The sequence below is a fragment of the Trichoderma asperellum genome, chromosome 2 (assembly GCF_020647865.1).
Source record: "Trichoderma asperellum chromosome 2, complete sequence".
NCBI classification, from domain to species: Eukaryota; Fungi; Ascomycota; class Sordariomycetes; order Hypocreales; family Hypocreaceae; genus Trichoderma; species Trichoderma asperellum.
This window is the reverse complement of record NC_089416.1, coordinates 4,479,523-4,493,686: the sequence shown is the minus strand read 5'-3', so window position 1 is coordinate 4,493,686 and position 14,164 is coordinate 4,479,523. Positions and strand designations below refer to the sequence as shown.

At 49.5% G+C, this 14,164-nt stretch overlaps 5 protein-coding genes and 1 non-coding gene across 6 annotated transcripts; 4 read left to right on the top strand and 2 right to left on the bottom strand.

Annotated features, from left to right (window-relative positions):
- TrAFT101_003782 (uncharacterized protein) lies at nucleotides 1–729 on the top strand (the record flags this gene model as incomplete). Its single annotated transcript, XM_024909287.1, has 3 exons — nucleotides 1–57; nucleotides 195–440; nucleotides 520–729. The coding sequence occupies 3 exons, from the start codon at nucleotides 1–3 to the stop codon at nucleotides 727–729; spliced, it is 513 nt and encodes a 170-aa protein (XP_024766451.1).
- A 3,308-nt stretch (nucleotides 730–4,037) lies between these two features.
- Nucleotides 4,038–4,663, top strand: TrAFT101_003781 (uncharacterized protein; the record flags this gene model as incomplete). The annotated part of the gene is made up of 2 exons (XM_024898926.1): nucleotides 4,038–4,201; nucleotides 4,291–4,663. 2 exons carry the CDS (start codon nucleotides 4,038–4,040, stop codon nucleotides 4,661–4,663), a joined length of 537 nt encoding a protein of 178 aa, XP_024766453.1.
- Nucleotides 4,664–6,636: 1,973 nt separating this feature from the next.
- On the top strand, nucleotides 6,637–9,833 carry TrAFT101_003780 (uncharacterized protein). The gene is made up of 2 exons (XM_024898905.2): nucleotides 6,637–7,875; nucleotides 7,944–9,833. The coding sequence occupies exons 1-2, from the start codon at nucleotides 7,682–7,684 to the stop codon at nucleotides 9,394–9,396; spliced, it is 1,647 nt and encodes a 548-aa protein (XP_024766455.1). The 5' UTR covers nucleotides 6,637–7,681; the 3' UTR covers nucleotides 9,397–9,833.
- A 243-nt stretch (nucleotides 9,834–10,076) lies between these two features.
- Nucleotides 10,077–10,177, bottom strand: TrAFT101_003779. The gene has a single exon. It is a non-coding gene; the product is annotated as a tRNA-Ala (tRNA).
- Nucleotides 10,178–10,273: 96 nt separating this feature from the next.
- TrAFT101_003778 (uncharacterized protein) lies at nucleotides 10,274–12,104 on the bottom strand. Its single transcript, XM_024899026.2, has 2 exons — nucleotides 11,285–12,104; nucleotides 10,274–11,222 (listed from the first exon to the last, which is right to left on the bottom strand). Exons 1-2 carry the CDS (start codon nucleotides 11,750–11,752, stop codon nucleotides 10,602–10,604), a joined length of 1,089 nt encoding a protein of 362 aa, XP_024766456.2. The 5' UTR covers nucleotides 11,753–12,104; the 3' UTR covers nucleotides 10,274–10,601.
- Nucleotides 12,105–12,434: 330 nt separating this feature from the next.
- On the top strand, nucleotides 12,435–13,968 carry TrAFT101_003777 (mitochondrial 37S ribosomal protein mS42). The gene is made up of 2 exons (XM_024909288.2): nucleotides 12,435–12,880; nucleotides 12,953–13,968. The coding sequence occupies exons 1-2, from the start codon at nucleotides 12,622–12,624 to the stop codon at nucleotides 13,588–13,590; spliced, it is 897 nt and encodes a 298-aa protein (XP_024766457.1). The 5' UTR covers nucleotides 12,435–12,621; the 3' UTR covers nucleotides 13,591–13,968.
- Nucleotides 13,969–14,164: the final 196 nt, after the last annotated feature.

Sequence of the window (14,164 nt, the reverse complement as noted above, 5' to 3'; positions counted from 1 at the left end):
ATGGAGAGCCTACAGCTATCACAGGTCCTCGCCGACTTGAGCAATCTCGGCGCAGCTGTATGTCTTACTGCGTCTTATCTTACTGCACTCCCGATGCCCTTGCCACTCTCCCCAACAATGATCTTCAATAAATCGCTATATACGAGTCTTGTTTGTTTTTTCATTCTTTTCTAACAATGCATTCACATCAATAGGAACCTGAGGCTGCCGCTGCCATTGTCAATGCCAACATTCCCATTATTCAGACCGAGCTTATTAAAAACGACACCCACACATCTTCCCAGCAACAACAAAGGCCTTCATCTGGCCTGAGGCGCGCATGGTCGTCCGAAGCGGGCGCGCAGCCCAGATTCGACAAGATGGGCCGGCGCATTCTCATCAGTTCACCAAAGTCTGGTTCGGCCGCCAACTCTACCCCGGGCACACCTCAACCATCCAATGTAAGATGCGCCACGGTGTTATAGAGAGGGGTTTTTTTTTTGTCAGTTCCAGAGCTAACTGTGGCTTGATATTATTCAGTACGATGAGGACCTTGAGCGAGCTAATATGCTCATGGCCCTCTACGATATTCGCTCCAAGCTCAAGCAACAGGACAATAGCAGCCTCATGCGAGCGCGCGAGAAGATCAATGCTCTAGCTCAACGCCAACAAGCCCAGCAATTTGCCGAACTCAACATGAAAAAGGCCGACGAAATGCGACGAAACCGCTACTCCTTCCCCAAGGTTTAAGATACCAACGCTGTCGACCGGCGACTTTTTACCTTTTTTTTCTCTCTCTTTTTCTTGCTCTGCGCGCAAAGCAATAGATCGGGCTACGGCCAATTTTGGGACCTTTGAACTTACTCCGCAGGCTTCTTTTTGAGTCCTTTTTTCTTCTTTTGTTTCGTACTTTTTTCCTTTTGGGCTCTCTGTATGGAGAAAAGAGAGAAGCAGGGGTAACGAAACCAAATAATGATACACCATTCTTTTTGTCAAAATGACCTACGCCTTAAAATTTATACGGTATATTAAATGACGGATGGACGAGTCGAGCTCAACCGATGGGAGCCACGGTTTGATCGGTATGGGGAAGATGGGTTTTGCTTCTTATACCCTCCTTTTTTTAGTACCTTTGGATGATATTCTTGGGTTTTTGATGTCGCGGCAAGAGGATAGTTTTACCTTGTAGCCACTCTCCTTTTACGCAAGCGGAATTGAGCACGGAGTTACGGGAGAAAGGGCGTATTTTTTGCCTGGTCGCTACATAAAGGAGTATTGTTTCGACTTTGACTAGGCATATTGATTTTTCCTTTTTTTTTTATTCTTTTCTTATGTTTTCCTTTGCTGTTGTCTTTCTTCTTTGAGAAAAGATGTAACAAACCTTGTTGTTTGGTTGTTCATTCTGCCTAACTTTGGAATGGATACTGTTGGAGCTCTTGTACGATATACGATATTTGAAATACAATAAAGCAACCCAACAGCATGCCATATCGAATATTTACCCGTCTATTCGTCAAATATCTTCGCCCACCGATAGAGAAGAGTAATATTAATTGATTAGAGTGACTCCTGCTGGCTCCTCGAATAGTGGTGAATTCAAAGGGCTTTGAGGGCCGAAAAATTCCGGATTGACGTAACCGACTGAAGATGGGTTTTGCTTTGAGGCCTATTCTTGTATAAACTCTGCCAGTTTAATACTCTTATGCAACCACCTGGCCGGGTACGGTGGAAGTGATTTATTAAAAAATCTCTGGATATTTACCAAAAAAAGAAAAAAAAGAAAAAAAAGAAAAAAAAAGAAAAAAAAAAAAAAAAAAAAAAAAACATCTTTGTCGATAACCCTGCTATAGTGGTATTATGTTGTAGAAGTAGATTGGCTCTTTTATCATAATATATTAGGTAGTTGATTTGACACCACGCGCTTTCCTTGACTGGTGTATAATTCCCTGTGATAAACGAGGGTCGCACGGTACATTCGCACCATATGTAAGATTGTAAACAAAGGAGGGAGTTTATGTAGACGCTGCCCATGAAGCTTCAATATCCTGATTATTACTATCGCTATATACCTATATAGCGTAGTACTCAAAGAGAATACATCTATACAATAATACTACTACATCTGTCTCGCTACTGTAATGGTGCCTTTGTGTCAGCGGACTATAGCTGGCTCCAATAGAAAGTGACGCACTTTGTGACTGCTAGCTACTACTACCTACTAAGGTATCCGGGCAATTTATGTACCTATGCTGAACAGATTCCTAATTACTGCACAAACCTTTATCCTCCTAATTTATCGTGAGAGGTTGCAGCATTTTGCGTAGATACTTGACTCTCTTGGTTGACGATGGGGTATGAAACCTTTATGACCGCAAATATATTCCCATGTTTATGGAACTCAAATGTACCTCGATGGCTGTGTTTTCTTTCTCGGTTTCTAGTCCAAGCAATAAGACCATTCTAAAACCACCAAATATTTCAAATAAGGAATAAAACCCCGGGAAGAGCGAAAATTTGTCGGTTTCCGCAGGGCTTAGACCCGAATCCAGCGCTCCTTGCTGGGTCAATAATTCTTCCCTTTTCCTTCTAGAACCGGAGACGGAGATTCCATGAAGGATTTCCATGCACTGCGCATTTATTTCGTATTCCGTATTCCGTAATACGATTCGATGGCGCCCCGTCTTTATTCTTCTTTTCTCCAGCGCAACGCCACCTGGAGCCTTTGGGATCCACTAGACGGAACTGGGGAAAGCTGTTAGCTGAAGAGAGAGCGCCGATTGGTGGGTGAGGGATTCTTCTGCACAGCCATTGCATTCGAACAAGGGCCAGAGGCATCAACTTTATTGCTCGTGTGAGTTTAGCGGTACATGGCTGCGCGTGGAATGCTGTCCTGACAGGCAAGTATAGTACCGACTGAAATCGTCTGTTGCCGAAGTCCGTTCTCGTCGGGTGCAGCTTTTCCGCCGATGGCGTGGCCGAGACGATGAGATTGGGTGGTTAGTAGGATGCTTTTTGTTGCTTGGTTGCCTGCCGAGGCACTACTGGCATTAGGCGGATTGTGCTGGCCGCAGCGCCGTCCAGGCTGCTATTCGCCCTGCTAGAACAAAACACCTGCCTGGAATAAATCACGTATGGAGGAACCAGTATTCCAAAAAGCGGCGATCACCAGCATCAGCAATAAGCAGCGCCGGCGCTAGGGCCCTAATGCCCGCTGCTGCTGGCATTGTGTCAGTGGGCAGTGCTGCTGGGAAACGGGCATTTTTCTGGGCCCCAGCGGTCACAGTCACATTCAATGCTGGCGTGGCGGGTGGGTGCGGTGGCGCTGCTTGCTTGGCTTGGCTGCTGGCGATGACATGCGCCATGAACGCGGACACAACTTGGCTGACATTTATACAACATCATATAATGGCATGAGGGGATCCGTCATCCTCCGCTGTCTCTCTCTCTCTCTCTCTTGCTTTCTCTCACTTCTCCATCTTCACACACGCTCCCCTCCAATTATTCTCACAGTCGTCTGTGCGTCCCTTGTTTTATATACCTCTAGTACTTCAGCGCCTGGCAGTACTATCTACTAGCTTTAAGCTGCTTACAGGTACCTACCTTGCGCTTTGCGTTGCCAATAGCGTTTGCGTCTAAAAAAAAAAAGGTGGCGGATAGGACCCGTCGTCTGATTCCTAACTGGCCCAAGATTCCAACGTCATACAGAATCGCAAACCAACGCAGTCGCAGCTGCCCGCCCGCGCCAACTTGCCCAAGTCAGACAGAAAATCGCAGGGCGCAGGCTGAGGCCACGAATTTTAAACTCTGGGCATCCCTCGGAACCTAGCCGCCTTCTCTTATTTTCCTTCTCCCTTTAAATCCTTTGCTTCTTTTGCTCTTTTGCCCATTCATCTTCCATCTACATTCGCCTTCGTACAGAAACCGTTTCGCCACCAAAGAAAGTCAATTCCTGCGGAAAGCGATACACGATAATCTAGCGATTCACTGACATTGTCGGAACTTTGCCCCCCGTCGACTTGTGTCTAGAGGTTCGCATTTTACCTCTACTTTATTCAGCCATGGCTCCGACCGTGGACATCTTCGCTAGAGACGACGGTTGCGGATATGGATATTTCTTTGATGGAATCGGATGTCGCCGCAAGAGCGGCTGGTACTTTTGGGGCAGATGGGTGCTCGCTGGTATCGCCGTCGTTTTCGCCTTGATTCTCTTATCCAGCTGCCTGTAAGATTCACTTCCATCATCGCTTTACTCCCTTGTCCATGCACAGTCAACTTCCCTTCATCATAATTAATACTAACACTTCGCAATAGGTGCATCACACGACGAAACCGTAGGCGCGGCGTGCAGCCCATGTACGGGACCGGCTGGTTCAGCGGCCCTCCCCAGGGCCAACCTGCTGGAAACAACAACAACAAATACAATAACGCCCACGAGATGAACAACTACCAGTCTGGATACAACCAAGGCGGCTATCAGCAGCCTGCCTACGGCGAGGGATACGGAGCCTATACCAGCCCTCCACCGTACGGCCAGCCACCTGTGGGCAACCAGACAACAGGCACCACGTTCCATACCAATGACGGATACAACACTGGCCATCAATACGGCGTACAGCAGCCTCAGAGTGCATACCACCCTGGTGGTGAATATCAACCTCCTGTGGGACCACCTCCAGGAAAATAGGCAGGCATTGTGACTTGGAATGAAGAAAGCTGAGATCTGACTCTGCGTTTACGAAAAGAAATCAAAAGAGAAAAAAAGAGAGAGAGAAAGATAAACGGGAATAGGGTCGGCCCGGCGTTTCGGTAGGGACAAGAGGAGATTGATATCCAAATTTGCTTTTTATTTTACGAAGTGGAAGAAGGCTGTGATCGTACATGATATGCCTAGACGATGAGATGGCGCCAAGCTAGCACGATTTGATTGCTGCGGCTGAATCGCAGCGAGCCATACTAATCAGTAGTATATTTCTCTTTAATTTTAGTACAATTTCATTGACGCCTGATTATTGGGCTTTGATATGTGTGTTGCATTCTCCAGTAATTATTTGTGGTTTGGCAGCATTGACACTCACACAGACGAAATTATGATGCGCCGAGATTTTATCGAGTGTCTTAGCAGTGATACAAGCCAAGACTGTTGGTGTTTGGAGGCCTCCTCTTGCCACAGAAGCGGGGATTACTCGGTGGCGGCTAAGATGCATCAGATGCTGAGTCCATACCTAGGTATATTAGTTCACACTCCCGTCTTTGTGCCACTTCGTATATAGGCTCTGTATTCTGCATACCCAAGTACTCCAATTGATACAGCGTTGCGAGCCCATAGAAGTATCGATAGCCGTGCTGCAGCCGTGAGCTTGCACTCTGCGTGCTGAGTGGTCATTTCCACAAAACTTAATGTCTCGACCAGTTACGTATATATAGTATCTCGGCTGCAACACCATTTCCCCCTAGCAATTCTCTTTACAATGGAGTATAAAGCGAATTAGTCCATATATATATATATTTTTTCTCTTTAAGAACTGATCTTAACTGCTGCTATTTCCCTAGCAACGGGAGCGTCATTCACGATTCTCCTTTTTGAGGTCTCAGACACCCACTTAGAGCAGCAGTAGGGGTAACTTAGTAACACTTGCTATCAGCACTTTTTACGTATTAGCCACAAACTTTTTTTCACGCCGATGCAGCGCTTCAGGGGGAGAGCAGCTGTGGCTTTTGAACATTTCTTTTTCTTCCTGCCTGGCCCAATCAAGACACAGCCGATAAGCCTCAGACCGTTATAGTAGGCTGTGTAAGAGGACGTGCGTCTGCGCCAAAAGCACTGGCCGGGTTCAACGGCCCGCAAAGCTAAAGCCCTTTGGGGTCAGAGCTGAGGCTGCGAAGGATGAGGGCTGAAGGGACGAAACTAAATTTGTTGAACGAAAAAACGTTAGGGCAAGGGAGCAGAATTAGGGAAAAAGAGATACACAATGCATAGAAACAAAGAAAAGGAAAAGGAAGGAAGAAAAAGAGGGTCTAAATTGTCATCCCCACGACCATCTCTGTTAGCGGCCCCGTTGGAATTGGGATCCTCTGGTGCCAATTCCCCTTCTTGGCTCACGCAAGACTTTATGGATCCATTTAACATTCTCGCCTGTCAGTTATCCTTTTGTGCCTAGACGTCGATATGCCGGCGCCGATGACGTTGAAACTCCTTTTCTGCCCTTCCCTTCTCGCTTTCCGCTTTGTCGATGCTTATTTTGCGTGATGACAAGTGGATCCTTGGCTTTCGTCCCTTGTCTGCATCGGTATCAAGTGCTGGTGGCGCGGACTGGAGGCGCGGGTAGAGATTACGAGACGATGTCGCCGCCTTCGGGTACCTGAATGGCGAGCTCTTGCTTTGCGGAGTGCTGACGCAGAACAGACAAGCAGGGAGTGCTACGGCAGCGGTAGCCTGTACGCGGCGCAGCTCGCGGCCAGAAGCTGCCTGACAGGTACTGCTACTGCAACCGCTAACCACCAGCAGAGAAAACCATCCACTGAGCAGGCCAGCCGTCGCGACCCCTGCAACGCACGTTCCCGTTCTTACCCCTGCATGCTTCGCAGCACTAAGATCATCCCAAAGTAACGGTACCAGAATTTGAGGCTCTAGAAGCAGGCAGAAGTAGGGGGCCTAAAGTAAACGGTACTAACGAGGGACCCTCAACGTGGTCCTTAACGTGCATGATGCGTGATAAAAAGCTGGAGCGACAGGTGCCCCTTCCTGTTGTACCCAGGCAATGCGGCACGATGGCAGATTAATTTTCTTTTTCCTTTCTCTTGTGTCTCCCCTGCACCTTGCAAACTTTTCCCGTTGGATATTTTTTTTTCATATCCAAAGCCTTTCCTTTTGGTTGCTTTTGCAACGTCGTTTCTGCCCTCCCAGGCTTCATTCCTTTTTCCTGTTTCCTGCTTTGATGGCCAGCCGCACAAACGGCCACACACATTCCCTCTTTTTGGACTTTTGATCTTGTCAAATTTCCGTCCTTCATTACAATACTATCTCTATATTACTGGGAACGGAGTACAGAGACGAAACGAACACGACGACGATACAGCCACGGAGATAGGACAGCGTATGCGCTCTAAGTCTACGCGCGCCTCGTCAGCTTCATCTGTTGGATAACATTGCTTCTCCCGTTTGACGAGCGACATTCAGCTGCACTGCACAGCCCTTCACTCTCTCACGCATTAAGAGCTTCGCCGTTACGCGCGAGCTTTAAAAGCCAATCCTTTTACTTGCCGGTTTTAACCGTCTTCACAATCCTTAGCCTGCAGAGAGAAGTTAGCCTTTGTGCTACCATAACCCTCTGACGATCATTTCAAGGGGTAAAGAATCACGCTTGTCCTTGGTGGTGTAACAAGCGATACGGTGTGCGACATCATTCTTTCTTCGCGAGAGCTCAGCCTATTGTTTTCATCATCTCATCATTCTACGATCGAATCCAAAATCGAAAGATTTACTACGACCGACGACCGTATTTTGAGCCGCATTTTGTGTTACTAATTTCGCTTCGAAGCCCTGTCAGCTGGAGCATGACTTGGACGTCCATTTAAGCTGACAACCGACGACATCCATTAAGAGTTACAAGTAACACAACTTGATTTTTATTCATCTACATATCTGGGGAGAAGGAACGAACGATTGTCCATTCTCACAGGATACCAATCCAAATCATACACGATGCCTGCCGTCGATGTTGCTATGGTCCGAAGCCTTCGGGGCGGGCTGTGGGAGACTGTGAAAGACACCATAGCCAGGAGTCTCGCCACCGAAGTCGTCCGGAGGGACATCGTCGCGGATGCTGATAATAAGATTTCAGACGTGAAACAAGCCTTTTCAAGCTGGAATGGGTGCATGGCCCACGTTTACTGCAAGTATGTGTCGCAACCCCCGCGTAACGTGGTCACCTCACCCATATCATTACTAACTCCTCCTCTTATAGGTGGCCTGCTATTGCGCTCATGATTATCGGCGGTCTCATCCTTCTAAGTATTATCATTTGTATTGTTCGATGCACTTGTCTGGGAATGTCATGTTGCTGCAGTTGCTGCTACTGCCTCAAGTGTTGCGGTAACTGCTGCGGATGCTGCGATGCTCCCGGCGGAGCGGCTCGCAAGCAACTCGAAGCGCCATACGTTCCCCAGCAGTCCGGGGGATACCGACAGGAGGCACCCATGGTCGTTAATATGCCATCGCACTCGACGGCCCCTGCTTTCTCTACGCCAGCGTCTCATGGACCTCCGCAGTATGCCGAATTTGACGTCTCTAAGCATAATGCCGATGCCCTCCCTGCTATGCCGAGCTGGGAAACGGCCAACTCCAAGCAGATTGTGCTGGAAGAGGAGGTCGAAATGGATACGTTGCCGCCGAAGAAGGAGCCTCTTACTCCTCAGAACATGAACAGCCCTGGATTCAGAGGACAGCAGCAACAGCAGCAACAGCAGAGGTCTATGGGTCGAAATGACCCTTACAACCGGCAGCAGAACAACTCTCCTGGTTACATGAATTCCTACGGCCAACAACCCGCTGCCAGCCCATATGGAGCTCACGACCAAGCCTATGGTGCACATGATCAAGGATTTGCTGGGCACGATCAAGGTTACAATGGACATGACCAGGGCTACAACGGACACGATCAAGGCTACAACGGACATGACCAGGGCTACAACGCACATGATCAAGGCTATGGAGTGCAACAGCAGAACTTTGGAGGACATGACCAGGCTTACGGGGCCCACGAGCAGCAGCCTTATGGTGTCCATGAACAGAGCTACAACGGACATGCCCAAGGATTCAACGGACACGACCAAGCCTACGGCATGCATGACCAACACTACAATGGACCTAACCAAGATTATGACAACCACGTCGCAGATGGATACGGCGCCAGCCAACCCTACGACCACGCAGCCCCTACGGCAGGTATGCACAGTCCCGGACACCAGTCGCCCATCACCAACCAGCATGACTATGGCATTCCAAGACAGATGACGCCCGGGCCAGCACGTATGCCAACAGCCCCTCATGAGCTTGATGGACAGACTTCGCCAACTTCCTATGGCACTGATCCGCACATGAGAAAGTCTCCTGGCCCTAGTCTGAACCAGAGACGTTCTCCAGGCCCTAACAATGATATTTCCATAACTCCTCAAAACAAGCCAGTGCCTTACAGGACGTATACCCCTGGGCCGCAGAATACTCTTCATAATGGCCAGGCCTCTCCCATCACCAACAATGGTGGATTCGACTTCAACTCGGGTTATTCTCGTCCAGCACCTCAGGACGAGCCAAACTACGATCGGCGCCCCAGCGAATCCCACGAACATGAGGAGCACGAGGGATACCCAGGTTTCAAGCCTTACAGCCCGGCTCCACAGGGCTGGAGTGGTATCTAAGAGGTGCTTCCACTTAATGATCGAAAACTCATGTTGAATTCGGTTCTATCTACATGACATGTATGTTGGTGTACCATATATATCTTGAGGGCATTTTTGTTGCGTGGCGTTTCTAGTGGGCATATCGACAACCAGTTAGAGGTCCAGTTACGTTCTGTTTTTTTTTTGTTTTAGTATAGCCTCGTGTTTCGGTGCTTATATTACTGCTCACATTATGACGACATTTGGTTGGGTATGACTACTTGGGTTGTTTTCTTTTTATGATTCTTGGAAAGGCATACTTGCCTGGACCTTTTTTTTTTTTTTTTTAATCCCATTTTCTCTTCTTCTAGAGGCGTGAATGGGTGAGATTGATGGTTTGGGGCTTTTTGTATGCATGACCTAAAGTTATTGGAGATACCATAACTATATATGATGAAGAAACTATTTCACACGAGACATGATCTGAGCGTTTATTAAATGTATTGCAATTCTTTGGTGTGAAGGTTAGCATCCCAGCTATTGTTTTGGCTTGCCGGATGGTTTCATAACACTTTTTCAGCATCAGAGTTTTTCACGTGCAAGATCAAGGTCAAAAGCAATGCTACCTACCACAGTGCATGTCAAACCACAAACAAACAGCTAGAAAAAAAACCTGAGACGTAAGAAAAGGGCAAAAAAAGAAATGAAAGATACTTTGATGGACGAACGGGGAATCGAACCCCGGACCTTTCCCAGGCGGTGATGCAACTCGTAGGTTGCATTATGCTAAGGGAAAATTATACCACTAAACCATCCGCCCAGCTTCAGCTGTGTTGAGGTTCTCGCCTTCCAAACACGTTTGATGAAGGCAAGGACAAAAAGCAAGTCACTAGTAGCTTGTAGAATCAAATAATGCCCGAAGTATAAAGTCAAAGTCAAAAGTTCCAATTGGGGGGCAAAAAAAAAAAAAAAGGCGATGTATTTCTTGCAAAAGACCCACCCGTTCTATCCTTTATAAGCGCTACATGACATGAAGACCCGACAAAGGGTAGAAGTGAAAACCCAAAACAAAATCAGTGTGAAACTCCAAGAGAGGTGAAAAGAAAAAAAAAAACGCCAGAATGTATCATGAATCCGTGCCAGAAAGGTCCATTTGCAAAACGATTTCGGGTAGTGGTGGTGGTGGTGGTATCGGCGGTTATGTACAAGCATATAGGGCAATGCGAATAGAGAGAAGTACGCTACTATTCCTTTGGATATAATTCAACCGAGACACTGTTAGACTTGGAATTGGGTTGGTTTGAGCTGCTGCCAACAATTGTCGGGGCGTCGCCATCCACCTCGGGGTCATATTCTCCGCCGAGGTTGCTGCGCGACCGTCCATTAATCTTGACAGGAGTCTCATCATCTTCGCTGTCTCGACCGATGGCACCAGAGTTCGAACCTCGTCTCTCATAGTCGTCATCATCGGCATCATCGTCCTGTGAAGCGAGCATCTCGTGGTCTGTCGTTTTCCTCTTAATGAAGGAATCGATGATGTAGTACTGGAGAGCGTTCATGATGAGGGGGAAGATCATCATGACGAAGGCGACTTGGAGCTTTTCGTTACCGTCTGTCCAGCCGAGCGCCCAGTCGCCGACGCGGGAGATCCACGGCATCATGATGAAGATGACGAGGACACATAGCTTCATGCCAAAGAGACCGGCAAAGTATATGAAGGATTGCTTGAGCCACCACCATGCGTTGGGGGGGGTTCCATAGTAGCCTGACTGGATAGACTCGTTGGGTTTGCCAAATGGCGTGAAGGACGCCAGTGCGGTGAAGACTCGCAAGAGGACAATGAGGATGGGGATGCCAACGGTGGTCTAAAGGATTAGATAATGATGAGCAATCAGCAGTCAAAGATTTCAGAGAAAGCTCAACTTACATCTATCGCCAGATTCAACAGATAGAAGGAGCACGGGTTCGGCACGTAGCTATCGTCGCCTCTCGCCACCAGCCTCTCCACCACGGTCGGCTCGACCTTGATGCTGAAGCGGCCGCTGGTCAACATGGACATGAAGATGTTGGAGATGTGCACCAGCACCGACCCAAAGACCTGCTTTGAGACGTCAAAGAACCAGACCTTGACGGGGCGCTGCGGGTGTTCCCTCCACCGCTTGTACACCAGCGACAGCATCGCCAGGCCGCCCAGCGCCGCCTGCACCACCAGGGCGAAGGGCCCGAGCAGCTGGCATTCGCCCGACGAGGAGTCGATGTGGAAGGGGCTCGAGGGAGAGGCTGTCGCGGTGGCCGAGGCCGACGATACGACGGACGTGGAGAGAGTCGCCATGGCTGTGAGGATTGCGGGAGTAGGAACGTCGACGCCTATCGCCGCATCACGAGCAAACTGCATGCCGTGGGAGATGGAAGAGAGGAGACGAGGGGGAAAAGGCGTCGAGGACCAAGAAGAAGAAAGGCGAGACAGAGGGCCAGGTCAGCGGATTGTCGTCGCGCTGAAGTGGCGGTGCGCCTTCAAAGCTACTGCGGAAAGGAACGGGGGGATGATCAGCCAGTGACAGCCTCGAAGCCGATGTTGGTGCAGCTCAATTTGAGTCACGAGAGGAGTCTTAGTTTGCGCGAGGCCAAGAGGGAGGGTCGCAATGCGTCTACGCTTAAACAAACTGCACGCAGTGACGGGAAAAGACGAGATGAACAAACAACCGGGATATCAAACACAAAACATCAAACAGGGAGAAATTTCGAACGAGGCGCAGACTCAGCCAGCCAGAAGGGCCTGTGGTTACATCACTGATTAAGCACAACGGCGCTTGGGTTTGGGCACGGCACGGCACTTGGGGTACCTGAGACTTGGGCCCCTCGTACGGGACAAGGTGCGACGACGGCGCCTGCGCTACGTACCGGGTACATTGACAGCTTGACACAGGCAGCGGCGGGGATTCGGATGACGCTTCGATTTCGACTTGCTGCTTGTCAGGCTGCCCCCGGCCGAACCCTTTTTCCGTCCCTAATTCTATACGAGCCCACCAGCCACCCGCCCCGTGCCTGTCCCAGCCTGTGGCTCGGCGCCGTGAGGCTGGTGCTCTGCTCAGTTCTCTCACTAGTGGTGGGGCAATCCAATCAACCAGCGTTGGCGGGAAAAAGTTCGAGTATCACGACCAGTATAGCAAACCACCATCTTGCCCAGGATCTTGGCCCTCTCCCCCCCAATTCCTCGGCTTCTTCTTCTCTTCTTTCACACACACACACACAGCACAGCCCACCATGTTCCGCACGCGGCTGCTACGGACGCCCAAGCAGGCATTGGGCCTGGGCCTGCGCGCATCGGCCGCAGCCACCACCAGCTTCAACCCCAGCTTAAGCGCCGGCTTCAATGCTGCCCGGAGGAGTCTGCATTCGGTGCCGGCGCTGCCTCACGACTACTCCCAGGGCGTGCCCAACCTGATGAGCGCCGGTGGCTTCGCCATTGCGTGGACAGACTACATGACGCTGATGCTGGACAAGCTCAATGCCATGGTTGCTGGTGAGTAAATCTTCTCCTCGAACGATGCCGCAGGACTTTTTTTTTTTTTTTTTTGCTAACTTTGCATATCAGGCACCGACCTCGAAGACCGCGACATGAAAACCATCCTCCTCATGACCGCCCGCGAACCCAACCAAGCCGCCATCTTCAACTACGCCTCCATGGCCCACAACAACCACTTCTTCTTCCAGGGCATCGCCCCCAACGGCACGCCCATGCCCGAGGACCTTCGCCGCGAGCTCGAGGCCTCCTTCTCCTCCATCGACACCCTGCGCCGCGAGTTCGTCGCCACCGCCTCCGCCATGTTCGGCCCTGGCTTCCTGTGGCTCGTCAAGGCTGGCCCCGGCGACTACCGCCTGTTGCCCACGTACCTCGCCGGATCGCCCTACCCGGGCGCCCACTGGAGGGTCCAGTCCACGGACATGAACACTGTTGGAAACGAGGGCTCCGCGAGACAGTACTACAGCAACCAGGCGCTCGGTGCCAGGCGGAGAGTTGGCGATTTGCCCCCTGGAGGTATTGAGCTGGAGCCGCTGCTGTGTCTCAACACTTGGGAGCATGCTTGGCTGCTGGACTGGGGCGTTGGAGCTGGTGGTAACGGTGGAAAGGCTGCTTTTGTCGAGTCTTGGTGGAACCTGATTGATTGGGAGAAGGTGCACCAGAGGTCTGGCGTAGCGCGCCCCGAGTTCATGTCAGAAACATCTCCTTGAAAAGAGAGGGGGGCTGAGAGGGAGGGGAGGGGAGGTTGAGGCTGAGGCTGAAAGACGACGGAAACAAAAATCCAAAGGATAAAAGAAGCAAAGAGGAGGGGGAGCGAAATTTTACGTATATATGTCATTACCAAAAACAAAAGAGATATGGCCGGCAAGCCCTGCCTCACATGCGATATAATTTGGGAAAGTATCGTATGAGAGGTGGGCCGGTTGGAATAGATGTAAGATAGTGTAAAAGTACTATATATATATTTACTATGCTCTATCTAAAAATACAAAAGTAAAAACGTAGAGATGGCCGTTATAATGAGGAGAGCGTTTGCTATTGAGTTTATACCGGTGAAGAGAGCTTCTTGAAGGAAATGTATAGAAGAGCACATACCCTAGATCTTTTTGAATAAAGCTTCTTACCCATCAGTTTCAATTCCAAGAGCTTACCAGACCCTATGTCATGTATTCGATATATAACATATGATACTCTAATTATTGCTCTGATATACTGTTTCTCACATACCGCCTGTCATCAGAATAGTATCCTAATCACAAAGGTCTATCAATTCTTCCAGCATCA